The 12,225-nt window shown below is 47.1% G+C and overlaps 1 protein-coding gene across 3 annotated transcripts in view; it reads left to right on the top strand.

Moving 5' to 3' along the window:
• The window catches only part of FBXW11 (F-box and WD repeat domain containing 11), a 57,368-nt gene extending 45,347 nt beyond the window's left edge, over nucleotides 1–12,021 (top strand). For all 3 annotated transcript variants that reach the window (XM_036391525.2, XM_036391524.2, XM_036391526.2), the window contains 8 exons: nucleotides 1,195–1,332; nucleotides 1,877–1,995; nucleotides 2,534–2,783; nucleotides 3,771–3,889; nucleotides 4,413–4,523; nucleotides 5,060–5,138; nucleotides 6,552–6,740; nucleotides 9,700–12,021. In XM_036391525.2, coding sequence (XP_036247418.1) covers nucleotides 1,195–1,332; nucleotides 1,877–1,995; nucleotides 2,534–2,783; nucleotides 3,771–3,889; nucleotides 4,413–4,523; nucleotides 5,060–5,138; nucleotides 6,552–6,713 — 978 coding nt within the window. In that variant the 3' untranslated portion in view covers nucleotides 6,714–6,740; nucleotides 9,700–12,021. The remainder of the gene's footprint in view (nucleotides 1–1,194; nucleotides 1,333–1,876; nucleotides 1,996–2,533; nucleotides 2,784–3,770; nucleotides 3,890–4,412; nucleotides 4,524–5,059; nucleotides 5,139–6,551; nucleotides 6,741–9,699) is intronic.
• The last annotated feature ends 204 nt before the right edge of the window (nucleotides 12,022–12,225 follow it).

Raw genomic sequence — 12,225 nt, 5'->3', positions numbered from 1 at the left:
GTGTAATTCTCTCCAAATTGCATAATGGGAGACAATTTAAGGAGCAAACAAGTGGAAGACAAAGTGGAAAGTCAGTTTTCCCTTGAAGCAGACATGTTTTCCTAGAATTGGGATGTCACAGTCATACTCCATTTCTGTCTTTACTGCAGGTTCAGTCAGTTTTAATCTTGGAGGAGCTGCAGAGGTGCCTGCTACTGCTTTGGAAGTTAGGATTACATAATAAATATGCTTTTCCAAACAAACTGCCAGTCTGTCAGCTTCTCCCCAGGTTTCCATGCAGTATTTGGGGAGAATCCCAGGGAACTAGCTAAACAGATGGCCTATTCTGATGAAAGCATCCCAGCCTGCCCAGGTGCTGCAGGTGTTGGCCTGGAGTTCTGGGCACACATTCTCTTAGGGTTGTGTTAGGATCTTCCTGTCCAAAACCCCACATTTCTTTGAATCCAGCACTGATTTTCCAACAAGGAGTAAATCTGATTAAGACCTGAAAATCATGCTGGTTCTGCTGTGAAATAGTTTGCAGCTTTTTAAGGCGTGTTAGGTCTCTCTCCTTAAAAATACCTCTCCGAATGAAAATGTTGAGAATTACTCTTCACAGATTTCAAGTGGGGGGAGGAAAGCAAGTTTGGGTTATTTGAAACCTTATAGTTCCTGTTGAGCTTTATTTTTATCAGGATTTTAGATACTTTCAGGAGGGTTTCATATCTCAACACCTCTTTCCAAGGTGTGTAAGTACAATTAATGGGTGATACGGCTGGGTAGGGGAAGGGAAGACCCAGGAAATCCCTTCACCCACATGTTGGAATCAGCAGTTCTGTAATGTTGATCACCCAGGTGAGGCTAGACAAGGCAGCATGTGAGCTCCTGGTCTCATCTTTGCAGCTTTTGTTGGTTGGTCACATAAATGTGGGGGGAGATGGTTCTGGAATGCATCGCTCTAATGGCTCCTTGTGAAATTATCATTACGGCTGATTGACCATGATTTCCTCCATAAACACAGCTTTTGTCATGACAAATGACAGAAGTGCTGATGGTAATTCATTGTGGTTTGTGTGTCGTTATTGGGAGCAGGAGAAGAGATTTGTTTTATGTCCTTCAGATTCAAGGGTGGTGTGTGTGAAAGTGGGAAGCTGGGGGTGTGGGACAGTCCTGCTGCAGCCTGAGGCCCAACTCCTGTTTTTGCCCTCTGGTCAGACTATAGAATCCAACTGGAGGTGTGGGAGGCACAACTTGCAAAGGATCCAGTGCCGCTCTGAGAACAGCAAAGGGGTCTACTGTTTACAGTATGATGATGAGAAGATCATCAGTGGCCTACGAGATAACTCCATTAAGGTGAGCACTTCCCTTGGTCCTTGCCCTGGCTGTGACTGGGGTTCTGCCCTGGAAGCTGCCTGTGCTTCTTGGTGTCTCTTCATGGGACAGTGTCTGCTTGGTGAGGGTGGGATGTCTGAGCCTGGCAAAGTCCTCACCTGCGCTCTGCTCTGGAAGCCTGGGGCACTGCCAGGGATCATGTCCATTAACTACAAAGGTTGCCCTGAAAGCAGTGTTCCCCCAGGAGGGGGAGGTGTCTGTGTGCCACTGGCCTTGGCTGTGGCTGTTTCATTGCCAGGAACTTGCTTCCATGCTCATCCTCCCTGGCACTTCTTTGGCCTGACAGGATTTGATCTCCTCATGGTGCTTGGTTATTTTTCACTGTTCTCTCAAAAACTTACATCAAAACTCACTAAAGCTAAGGAAAGGACAAACCCTACTGATGGGACAGACTCACCCCTCATGGCATCTGGTTGTCCTCCTTTCTTTGCAGCTGTGACAATGTTCAAGTCTTGATCCATGTTCTTGATGTTGATAAGCCATTTACCTTTCTTTTTTCTAACAGATTTGGGACAAAACAAGCTTGGAATGTTTGAAAGTATTGACGGGACATACTGGCTCAGTTCTTTGTCTGCAATATGATGAAAGAGTTATTGTAACTGGATCTTCAGATTCTACAGTGAGGTGAGTGTTAAGTTCTTGTACAAAAATAATTTGAGTGTCAGGGCTGGGAATATTTTCAATAATCTCTAAATATCAGAAAACATCCCTACGATTAATGTGATATTTGTATTCCAGAAGCAAGATACTCATACTTGGCAAAGGAGCATATTAAATAATTTTTCTTCAAAATCTATTTTGTTCTTTTAGCATTAGGAATTTTGAAAGAATATGACCTGAGGGATTCAAGGCATATCCTGAAGTTTTGGAGTGGCTGATGGCCAACTATGCAATAATTTCTTCAGTTAGGGTTTCTTTAGTGCCCTGTGACATGTTGCAGTCATGACTCTTACTGAGGGGGTGTTCAGTACACGTGGAGCACTGCCTGACGTGCAGTTCTGCTGGCAGTGAGGACATTTCAGGAGCCGTCTTCCTGCCTTGCACAAGCCCTGCCAGGGGTTAGCCAGCCAGAGCTCTCCCGTGGAGACTGGGGCAGGCTTGTGCCTGTTCTCCCTCCACAGAGCCATCACTTCCCTTGGGATAACACTGCTGTCTCCCACAGAGTCTGGGATGTAAATACCGGGGAGGTTCTGAACACGCTGATCCACCACAACGAGGCCGTGCTCCACCTGAGGTTCAGCAATGGGCTGATGGTGACGTGCTCCAAGGACAGGTCCATCGCCGTGTGGGACATGGCCTCCCCCACGGACATCACGCTGCGCCGCGTGCTGGTGGGACACCGCGCTGCTGTCAACGTGGTGGACTTCGATGACAAGTACATCGTGTCAGCCTCGGGGGACAGGACCATCAAGGTCAGTGGCAGAGCTCTGCTCCAGGGCCTTGCTGGTGTCTCTCAGTCAGCAGTGTCCTCTTGCTGGCTCTTGGTGACTTTGGGCACACAACTGCACTGGAATATTTTCATGGAAAAGTAAAGCCCCTTTGCTGTTTGAACTCTTTGTCTCGAGATCAGTTGCTCTGTTCAATGTGGCACATCCTGTGCCTTTTTCCAGTGGTATTTTTAATTTCACTTGGCAGTTCTGTCTAGACATGAAATTCCTCAGCAGTGCCTTTCCTCACCATGCCTTCCCAGCAGCTCAGCCAGGCTGTGCCATGTTTGAAGGATTCAGAGGCTGAATTTGAAGGCTGTGACATACCAGAAGATTTGAGTTACCCAGAGTGCACTAATATAACAAAGGCATTTCCACCCTGCCCTCTGTGAACCAGAGCTGCCTTAGCCTGGGCCAAGAAGTTCTTGGCAGTCCCATGTCCAAATCTCTGCCAGAGATCCTACTGCACTCTGTGTTGGAAAATGAGGCACTTTATACTCTGTGGTACAATTTCAATTACAGTTCATTAAAAATGGGTGAAGTTGATTGAATCCTTTAAGGTTAAGACCAAGCTTAAAGGCCATTTGGACCTTCTCTTACTAAGAGCTTCCTAATAATTTCTTTGGTAAAAAAGTGTGAGGGGTTTGTTTTTGCTAACTCCAGTTTTAAAAATTATTTTTAACTTAGGAAGTGTTATCAAGGTTTTGAAATCATTTGGAGCAGTCTTTGCCCCCTGAAAATATTTTAGACACAACCCCCAGCTCTTCTCAGTGCCATAGCAGTGCCTGTGTCTCTGTCCCTGCTGGGTCCCCACTGGTGCCCTGGGCCCTGCTCTTGGCCTCTGAAGATGCTCTGTGGGTTTTCCCTCCTCTGTGAGCCTCAGGCCCCTCTGTCTGTGAATTCCTCGTGGTTTCTCGTGCGGAAGAAGGGCTGTTTGCTGCAGCTCTCAGGGGGTTTGTCCCGTGTCCCCAGGTGTGGAGCACCAGCACGTGCGAGTTCGTGCGGACCCTGAACGGGCACAAGCGCGGCATCGCCTGCCTGCAGTACCGGGACCGCCTCGTGGTCAGCGGCTCCTCGGACAACACCATCAGGTGGGTGCCACCAGCTGCTGGCCTGGGCAACAGGGGCCTTCTGTCCTGAAAACAGCATTTCCCTCAATTCTGATGCTGCAAAACTTCCTTGGCATGGCTTGCCATTGGAGCAGATGGTTTGTGAATGGGGCTTACCTCAGTGTGGGAGTAAAGTTTCACAACCTTGTGAAAGAGTGGGACACTGAGGCTTCAGAGTGAACAAAACCTCTTATCTGCTGCTGTATCGCCTTGTCCTCTGCTGGGAGAAATGGAGAAGACATTGCTCCCTGGTTTTCTTATTTTCTGAACTTCTAATCAATGGCTTACAGAGAACAGAAAAAACTGTTGGAATTTCCCAGAATAACACACATCTGAGCTTTACTTGCATGTGATTCTGAATGCTGAAAATAATTTTAATATGTGTACTGTAGTTGCTCTGAATGACACATTTTTAAGAAAATTACATATTCCCCCCATATCAAACCAGGCAGTAGATGCTTAACCCTGGGTGTGGGAATCAGCCTTTCTCCTATGTTCTCCCCAGGCTCTGGGACATTGAATGTGGTGCCTGTTTAAGAGTATTAGAAGGCCATGAAGAGCTGGTTCGGTGCATCAGGTTCGACAACAAGAGGATTGTTAGTGGAGCCTACGATGGGTAGGTCTGAAAGCAGTCCCCAAAATTTAGCCTTTCTCTTGTGGGGTTCTCAGGAGTCTGCAGACCATTTCTGTGGGCTGATGGCAGGATGGCAGGACTCCTCTCAAGAGTACTTCTGGCTTGCTCAGTGTCTGCAGTGCATTGTGGATTCATGGCAGTTACATCCATATCCAAATTCTCTATTTCTTTCTCTGCCTGGAGAGTTACTGAAAACAATTCTGGAACTGGGTTTGGCTGTAGCCTTTTATTTGGGCTCAGTGTCTGCCTGGGGTTGGTGGGCCCAGCTTCATTCCCACATTGCAGAGGGGTCTGTGTGTGCATTGTCAGCTTGTCTGTCATAGCTGTCACAGAGCCATCACTGGAATGGCTGCTGCAAAGAAACTCAAAACTACCTGGCTTTTACAAGCTTGAGCATTAGTATTTCTCACAGTGTCCTTGATCCTGAGGAAGTAGCTGTAGGGAAAACATGGCAAGCTTTCTGGGCTTTGAATGTTATTTTCTATGTTTACATAATTTCTTTCTTCTCTTACTTTTAGGAAAATTAAAGTTTGGGACTTGCAAGCTGCTCTTGACCCTCGTGCCCCAGCAAGTACGTTATGCTTGCGTACGTTAGTGGTAAGTAAAAATTAATTAATTTGGAGCAGTCAGGGGTGTTTCAGTGCATTATTTTGGGATAGGTGGGAATGTCAGGGGGGTTATGAGGTCTGTAGTGCTTAAGAATGAAGAAAACTTTATTATCATATCCCGAATGATTTGCATCTGAGCTTAAATGAAGGATCAAATTTTTCTGGTTTGAGATTCTCAGATACTCTTAAAAGAAACAGAAATCATCATGATACTGTATCAAATCACTCTGGTTATTGGTGTTTCCCTAATATCATTGTAGAGCTGCTTTTAAATTTCCTCCTATTAAAAAAGGGCGAGAATCTTGTGACCCTTTCCCAAACTTTTTTCCTAACCCTTCACTTTGGAAGGAATAGCTGGGAAGGGGGAGGGAGGCTGAGTCCAACAGATTGCCACAGGAACTCTCAGGCCTTCAGGGGACAGTCACATTTAAAGCTTAAGTTGCTTAAGCTATATTTTTCTTTGTAATGAGGGCTTTGGTTTATGACAGCAGACTTAATTAAAAATAGATGGGGGACTGAATTCCTTATTCTTTCCACCCAAATGTGTGTGGAACTTTACTTCAGGAGTCAGTTTGACAAGCCCATAGCAACTCAGAGTCCTTGACTGTAGGTGATGCATGTGTTTGGCCTTTCCAGCACCTGGAGAAGGGCTTATGTGGCTGGACATGCTTCTCCTTTTTCTTTCTCTTCAGTAGTCTTGGTACAGAGATGAGATTTAACTATTCATTTATTTAGTTTTAGTGAAAAAGTTGTTTGTTTCTATGTTCTGTAGGTATCCTGTGGCTTAGGTTGGGGTTTGGGATCACTCTGCCAGCTTGGCTTAGTTCTCCAATAAAGGCAGAGTCCTCACTTTAAATTTAATGAACATGGATAAGCTGGACTAAAGGGAGGGCATTTTCTGGGCTTCTTGGGCCACTTGGAGATTTGTTGGAAGAGCTGCTGGAGCATGTGCTCCCCTTCTTATGGCAGAGTTTGAATTCCTGGCTGCTGCTGTGTGAGGTGAGGATCCTCTCAGCAGGGTGGAGCTGTGATGTGCTGTCTGGGGCTGCACAAAAACAGACTCAGCAGAGAAGGAGCCCTGGCAGAGCATCAGTGCCAGCCAGGGGCCAAAATTGCTACTCCTTGGTGGACAGACAGCTTCCATCTGGAATAATCTCAGCCTGTGGCTGGGCTAGGCCCACTGAGGGAGGCTCAGGGTACAGCACTGGATTTGGGAGCTGTGTGTTTCTGTAAAGAGTTTACATACAAAAGCAGCTTTTCTTGTATCTGTGTATAATTATGAAGGTTTTTTAGTCAGCATAGCAGAGTTTGAACATACCTTGTGTGTCCAGATCCCTGTGTGATACCAGTGCACTGCCATGTTTTCCTCTTGCCTTGCTGACTGCTTGCCTCTTGCCCACAGGAACATTCAGGACGTGTCTTTAGGCTCCAGTTTGATGAATTTCAGATCATTAGTAGTTCCCATGACGATACAATTCTGATTTGGGATTTCTTAAATGTGCCACCGAGTGCCCAGAACGAGACCCGCTCTCCATCTAGAACATACACCTACATCTCCAGATAACAGTCTGCACTTTACTGCCCTCAGAAGGTAAGGCTCTCTCATTGGCTGGGGCTGGGAAATGTCTGAAACATTCCCTCTGCCTGCAGCTTGGCTTAGTCAAACAAGCTGAGGTATTCCTTAAGAGAATTAAACCTTTTTATGCCACTTCTTTCCCCATCTGGTCTTTGTGTGGTCATGCTCCAGCATGTCTTGTTGGCTTCTCCCTTCTGTAAACCCTCATGGTTATAATTGAGTGTTCAGGCATGTTAGAGAGAGCTGTCATGTATTCACAGCATTGCTGGCAGTTGAGGAGCCTTGGTGTATGGCACAGACATTCCAGCTGTCCCATGAAGTGGGAGCTGGTGGGAGCTCTGCATGTACCTGCTGGCTGTGGGGAGCTGTGCAAGGAGCAGTGCAGGGATCTGAGCCTGGGGCAGGAACAGCAGCTCTGTGAGGAGCACAAGTGGCAGGGAGAGCTCTCAGAGCTCACCAGCACAGCTCAGAGCTGTCTGAACCAGAGCCCAGAACTCGCTGGAGTTTGGTTCCCTTTCCCAGTCACTGCAGTCAGTGCTCAAAGCCCTTTGTTGGGAGTGTGGATTCTTCTCTCTGCCAACAATTGCACTTCAAACTACACCTGCCTGTGAGTGCTGGGGCTTGGAACACAGGCACTGCCTTGCAGAGCACAGCAGGCTCTGCCAGTGCTTCCCAGGAATGGAGACACCACAGCAGGAGGAGCTGGGAGTGACATTGCCCCAACAGGAAGGATTTACTTTATTGGAAGTAGAGAATGAGTACTCTGTTTAAATGTGGTGTGGAAAGCCTTCCTGTAAGAAGGGATTTTTATTATCTCTCTGGATACATTTGTCCCTGCTGTGGCAATGTATTTCCCAGGTTTTTGCACTCCTGCAGGACCTCTGTCTGGCTGGGAAATCCCTTCCCTTGTGGAGACACACTTTGAGGTGCTCCTGCTAAAAGATGAGTTTTCTTTCATCTCAGGAAGGGTTACTTCCTTCCCTGCTACCGCACTCCTTTTAAAAGCACCAGGGCAGCCTCCTCTGTGGATCTGACACTGGGATCTGTTGGCACATTGCTTTGCAGGGTCTGAGCCAGCAGCTGGCCATTGCCAGGCTGAGTTGCCTCTCAGCATTCCTGTACTCAGGCCCTGGAATAAGAAAGAGCTGTAATGCTGTGAACATGGGCCATGTGCAGAATCCCAGCTAAACCTTCCCTCCATAGCAGGTTTTAAGAACCCTGCTGCAGGGGTAGCTTAGTGAAAGTCATGGAGTGGCTCATCCTGCCTGGGGCAGGACAGGGACACCTGGAAAAGCTGCATTTTATAAACAGTCTCCATCTGCCTTCCAGTCCTGCATCACTACTTGCTTCTGTTAACTAAAAGGATAATTTGAGATGGACAAAATCTGTTTTTAAAGTACAGATTGGGCATAGGTCTTTAAAAGCCACATAGAGGGTGTCTTAAGCACAAAAGAAACACAGAATCATGGACTATCCTGAGCTGGAGGACCCACAGGATCATCAGTCCAGCTACTGGCCCTGCCCAGACCCCCAGCAATCCCCCCTGTGCATCCCTGCTGTCCAAAGGCTCCTGGAGCTCTGGCAGCCTCGGGGCTGTGCCCATTCCCTGGGCAGCCTGGGCAGGTGCCCAGCACCCTCTGAGGGAGAGAAACTTCTCCCAAAATCCAGCCTGGCCCTGCCCTGGCTCAGCTCCAGCTGCTCCCTCAGGTCAAGAAATGAGGAGTTGTATAAAATTCCTGTCACTCCTGAGCAGCACCGTGCTGGTGTCATTTGGCCACGTGACACACACAGCTCCACCTTTGGGGTTTGCCAGGGCAGTGGGAGATGCTTTTGGCAGGGGGTTCTGCTGCTCACACCCTGCACACTTGGCAGCTGAGCACAGCTCAGTCTGCCTAGCCCAGGAGGCACAGCTGGGACCACACAGCCCCCAGGTCCTGTTGTTGGTAATGACAGTCCCTTAACAGCTATTTCCTCTGCTGCAGAGATGCTGTGATGTCACTTTTTGACAGGTTTGTCTGACTTCAGAATCCAAAACGCCTAAATCTACATAAAATTATGGTCAAACAGCTAATATTTCATCATGACATTTAATGAAACAGTTTTATAAGCTTTCAAACATCACAGTCTTGTGAGTTTTGAAGCAGCCCTGCACACGTTTTTACAGGCTTTGCAATGTGAGGCTCTTCAAAGTGGATCAATTTTGACAGTCCTGGCAGTTGGCTGTGAGAGTTTTATTGCTTTCTGTTGAATTCCTGTTGTTTATTGTAACATGATAAAAATTGTTACCATATGATAGTTTAATATTCTGGTATTAAGCATTAGGCCTTGGGCTGAGGGAAGGGAAGTCAAGAGCAAGTGCCTAAGGATGTTTTAACCTTTCATGGGAATGTCAGATCAGAAGAGGGAAGTTCTCCCTAGTCCATTGAAGATGGTTTTGGGAAGTGGCAGGTAAAATCAAAGTTCAGATTTAATTACACTCAGACCTTACACTGCCTCCAAGCTGATAACAGAGCCATCAGGCTGGAAGTGGGATTAACAAAGTATTTGAGGGTTTTGTCTGTTTTCCTAAAAGCTGCTCATGTATTAAAGTAGCTGAAATTGCCTCTTGTGCAGAACTCTTCCTCTGCAGTGTGAGGAAGAAAGAACCATCCCCTGGCCATTTTGGACTGGGTTCAGGGGGCTGAGCTGGAGGGTCCCTGGCTGTGCCCACCAGGGCTGGGACTGTGGCTTTGGGAGAGGAAACTGCCTGTGGGTCACTGCCAAGGACCAGAGCCATGCAGAGCCTGGCTCTTGCTGCAGTGGGGCTCAGAGGCCTGGCCAGCAGCCCTGGCTGTCCTGCATGAGTGTCACCTCCTGCACGTGCTCTGCCCTTCCCCTCCTAGACTGGATGCAAAGGATGCTGTGGGCCTGAGCACCTGGGGATGCTGCTTGCTCTGTGCCTCCTCTCAGTTCACTTGTCTTTTGTCTTTTTCAGGGTTCCACAGTCTTGAACTACTGGATTTTTGGCTACTACATGCCTGAAGATGATTGACAGCTAAAGTCAGAATTGGTTCTAGATGCTGTGTAGATGCAAAGCAGCACAATTCTATATCTAAATTTCTTAATCTTTCCTGCTCTCAATGGTCGTCTTTGAATTTGCTACAAATTCACTGACTTGGAGTAGATGAGTTTCAGAAGCCTATCCTTCCCTGCTGTGAGAAATCCAAAGCTTCACATGTAAATTGTCCGTAGAAACTGAACTCTGATGGCTTGTTTTTCAGATATAAATCAGAAGTCAAGAAAGGACTTGGCCTAATTTATATTGCTTTGCACTTTTGTCTGACTTTAAAGGAAAAAAAAAACATTCTCCAGTGAAATTTGGGTGCCAAACACATGCCCAGAATGTACAGAGCTTTGCTTTCCAGTCACCACTGTCCTTTAGGCGTTCCCCATGGCAGGTTCAGAGCCCTTTCTGTTCCATAGGTGTACGTTGGACTCTTAGAAATATTTCTGAGTTGCTCAGTAATATTTTTGGATTACAGTTTACTTGTTTCTGCACCAATAATTTCTTTTAAATTAAAGATTCCCTGTAATTCAGGCTAGGTTATCTGAACTAGTTGTATAGCACTGTCTTTTCCTTTGCCCTGTGCTCTGTACTCCCCGTCCTGCGCTTCCTGATGTTTGCTGTAGTCCCCCTCCTTCCCTGTGTGCTTCCCTCATCTCGGATACTGTGTAAGCATGTAGATACCTTGTACATACAGCAGAGCCTCTGGTGCCAGCCTCAGGGTGTCCTGACACTACACACCTAACACTCAGCGTGGTGGCACTTGGCAGCAGGATGTCCTGACCCCTGGCACTGGTGGTGACATGATTACCTAGACACTGTCTCTGCAAAAGGAGGTTTTCAGTATTCATTAGTTGGGGTTTTGGTTTTGTTTTGGTTTTTGTTTTGGTTATTTTTTGGTTTTTTTTTTTTTTTTTTTAATGGGAACTACATATTTTAAAATGTAATTTCTAAACTTTTTAAAAATTAAAAACTGTTTAATTTATGTTCTGTATCTTATATTTTTGTGCCGCGGGATTTGCAGCTTTGTGTCTCTGATACCAGTGGGGCCTCACAGCCCCTGCTGATGTCCTTGGTAGCATTAGTTTGGCTGCTCAGTGGAGAAGATACCATGGGCCAAAGTTCCATTATTTATGTTTGATTTGTGACACTTGGTGACGGTGAGAGGAGCTCGTTCCAGTCACCGCTCTGCTTCCTGTGCCAGTTCCGTGCTGGTGTCCCAGGAGGATCGGCTGCCGTGTCCTGGCTCCTCCATGCTTTTGTTAGGGAGCCTCCATAGCTGCTTCTTCAGTTCTCACAGTGTCCCCTGTCATCTGTGTGGTCACACAAAACCCCTGCGTTGTCCTGGGGCCAGGAGGAGCCGTGGAGCAATGCCAGGTGGATTTGCTGTCGCGTGCGGGGCCGGCGCGGTCCCGGCTGTGCGGGAGGGCTCGGCTGGCACGGGCTGTGCTGCCATCCCTGTCTGTTCTGTGCTGTTCTGTGCTGGCAGCAGCTCTTGGCTCTGTGGGGTTGTTGCCTTTCCCTGTGCAGTCCCGGGGCGGGCCAGGGGACAGCGGGGGAGCTCGAGGTGTCACCAGCCCAGCCCTCGCAGGGGGCACTGCAGGGGCTCCCCTCCCCACCCTCCCTGTTACTCCAGCTATTTATTCATCCAGATGAGCGAATGTGATGAAGTCCAGAAGAGCAAACTCGCTCCTGAGCGTCCATAAGGTCACTTTTTGGTAAGCTTGACAGTAGTTCGTGCAAGTGTCTTACTTTACCCTTTCTCATCTAATAGCTTTAATATTAAACTGTTTAAAAAAGATCTGCAGCCCTGAAGAAAAAGGTTCTTTGTTTCTGAAGAGCGGAGTCCTTTTTTTAAAAATGCATGTGTAAGATTTAAATTCCTGTTTTTCCTTGGGAGATAATGGTATTTGGACATGCAGTCTAAACTTCTTTGTGCTTTGTGTAACATAGCAGTGGACTTTTGTGATTGGCACCCAAGGAACTCGACTCCTGGGATTCATGGTAGTGATCCTGGCTGCACTCTGGACTTTGTTTTGCTAACCATAATTGAGCAACTGTACATTACTGCGATATTAATGTTTCAAAGCACTGGGATAGTCTAATTCTAACTTGTAATTATGTTTGCCAATTATCTGTTTGGAAAGTTGATGTATGAACAGCTTCTTGAAACTGTTAAATTGTACAGATATCGTTCATGATCTAAAGCTTTGTACTGTGGAATGTGCTTAATAAAAAAAAGTTTGAACTTAATTTGTCGCATGAATGGATGAGTGATGTCACCTCAGCGGAGTTTGGGTGTGAGTTAAGGATGGGTTGGAGCAGCCTGGCTGGGGGGTCCCTGCCCAATAAATGCCCCTCCAGCCCAACCCCAGTGGAAGACACAGGGCATGTGGAGCCCAAACCCATCTGCCACAGCCCAGCTCCTGCTCTGGCACAGGGGCTGGCAGCTGCTGT

This window comes from Molothrus ater, chromosome 15 (assembly GCF_012460135.2).
Source record: "Molothrus ater isolate BHLD 08-10-18 breed brown headed cowbird chromosome 15, BPBGC_Mater_1.1, whole genome shotgun sequence".
Classification (NCBI taxonomy): Eukaryota; Metazoa; Chordata; class Aves; order Passeriformes; family Icteridae; genus Molothrus; species Molothrus ater.
Note: the sequence above shows the minus strand (reverse complement) of the source record. Positions and strands in the feature narration are given on the sequence as shown.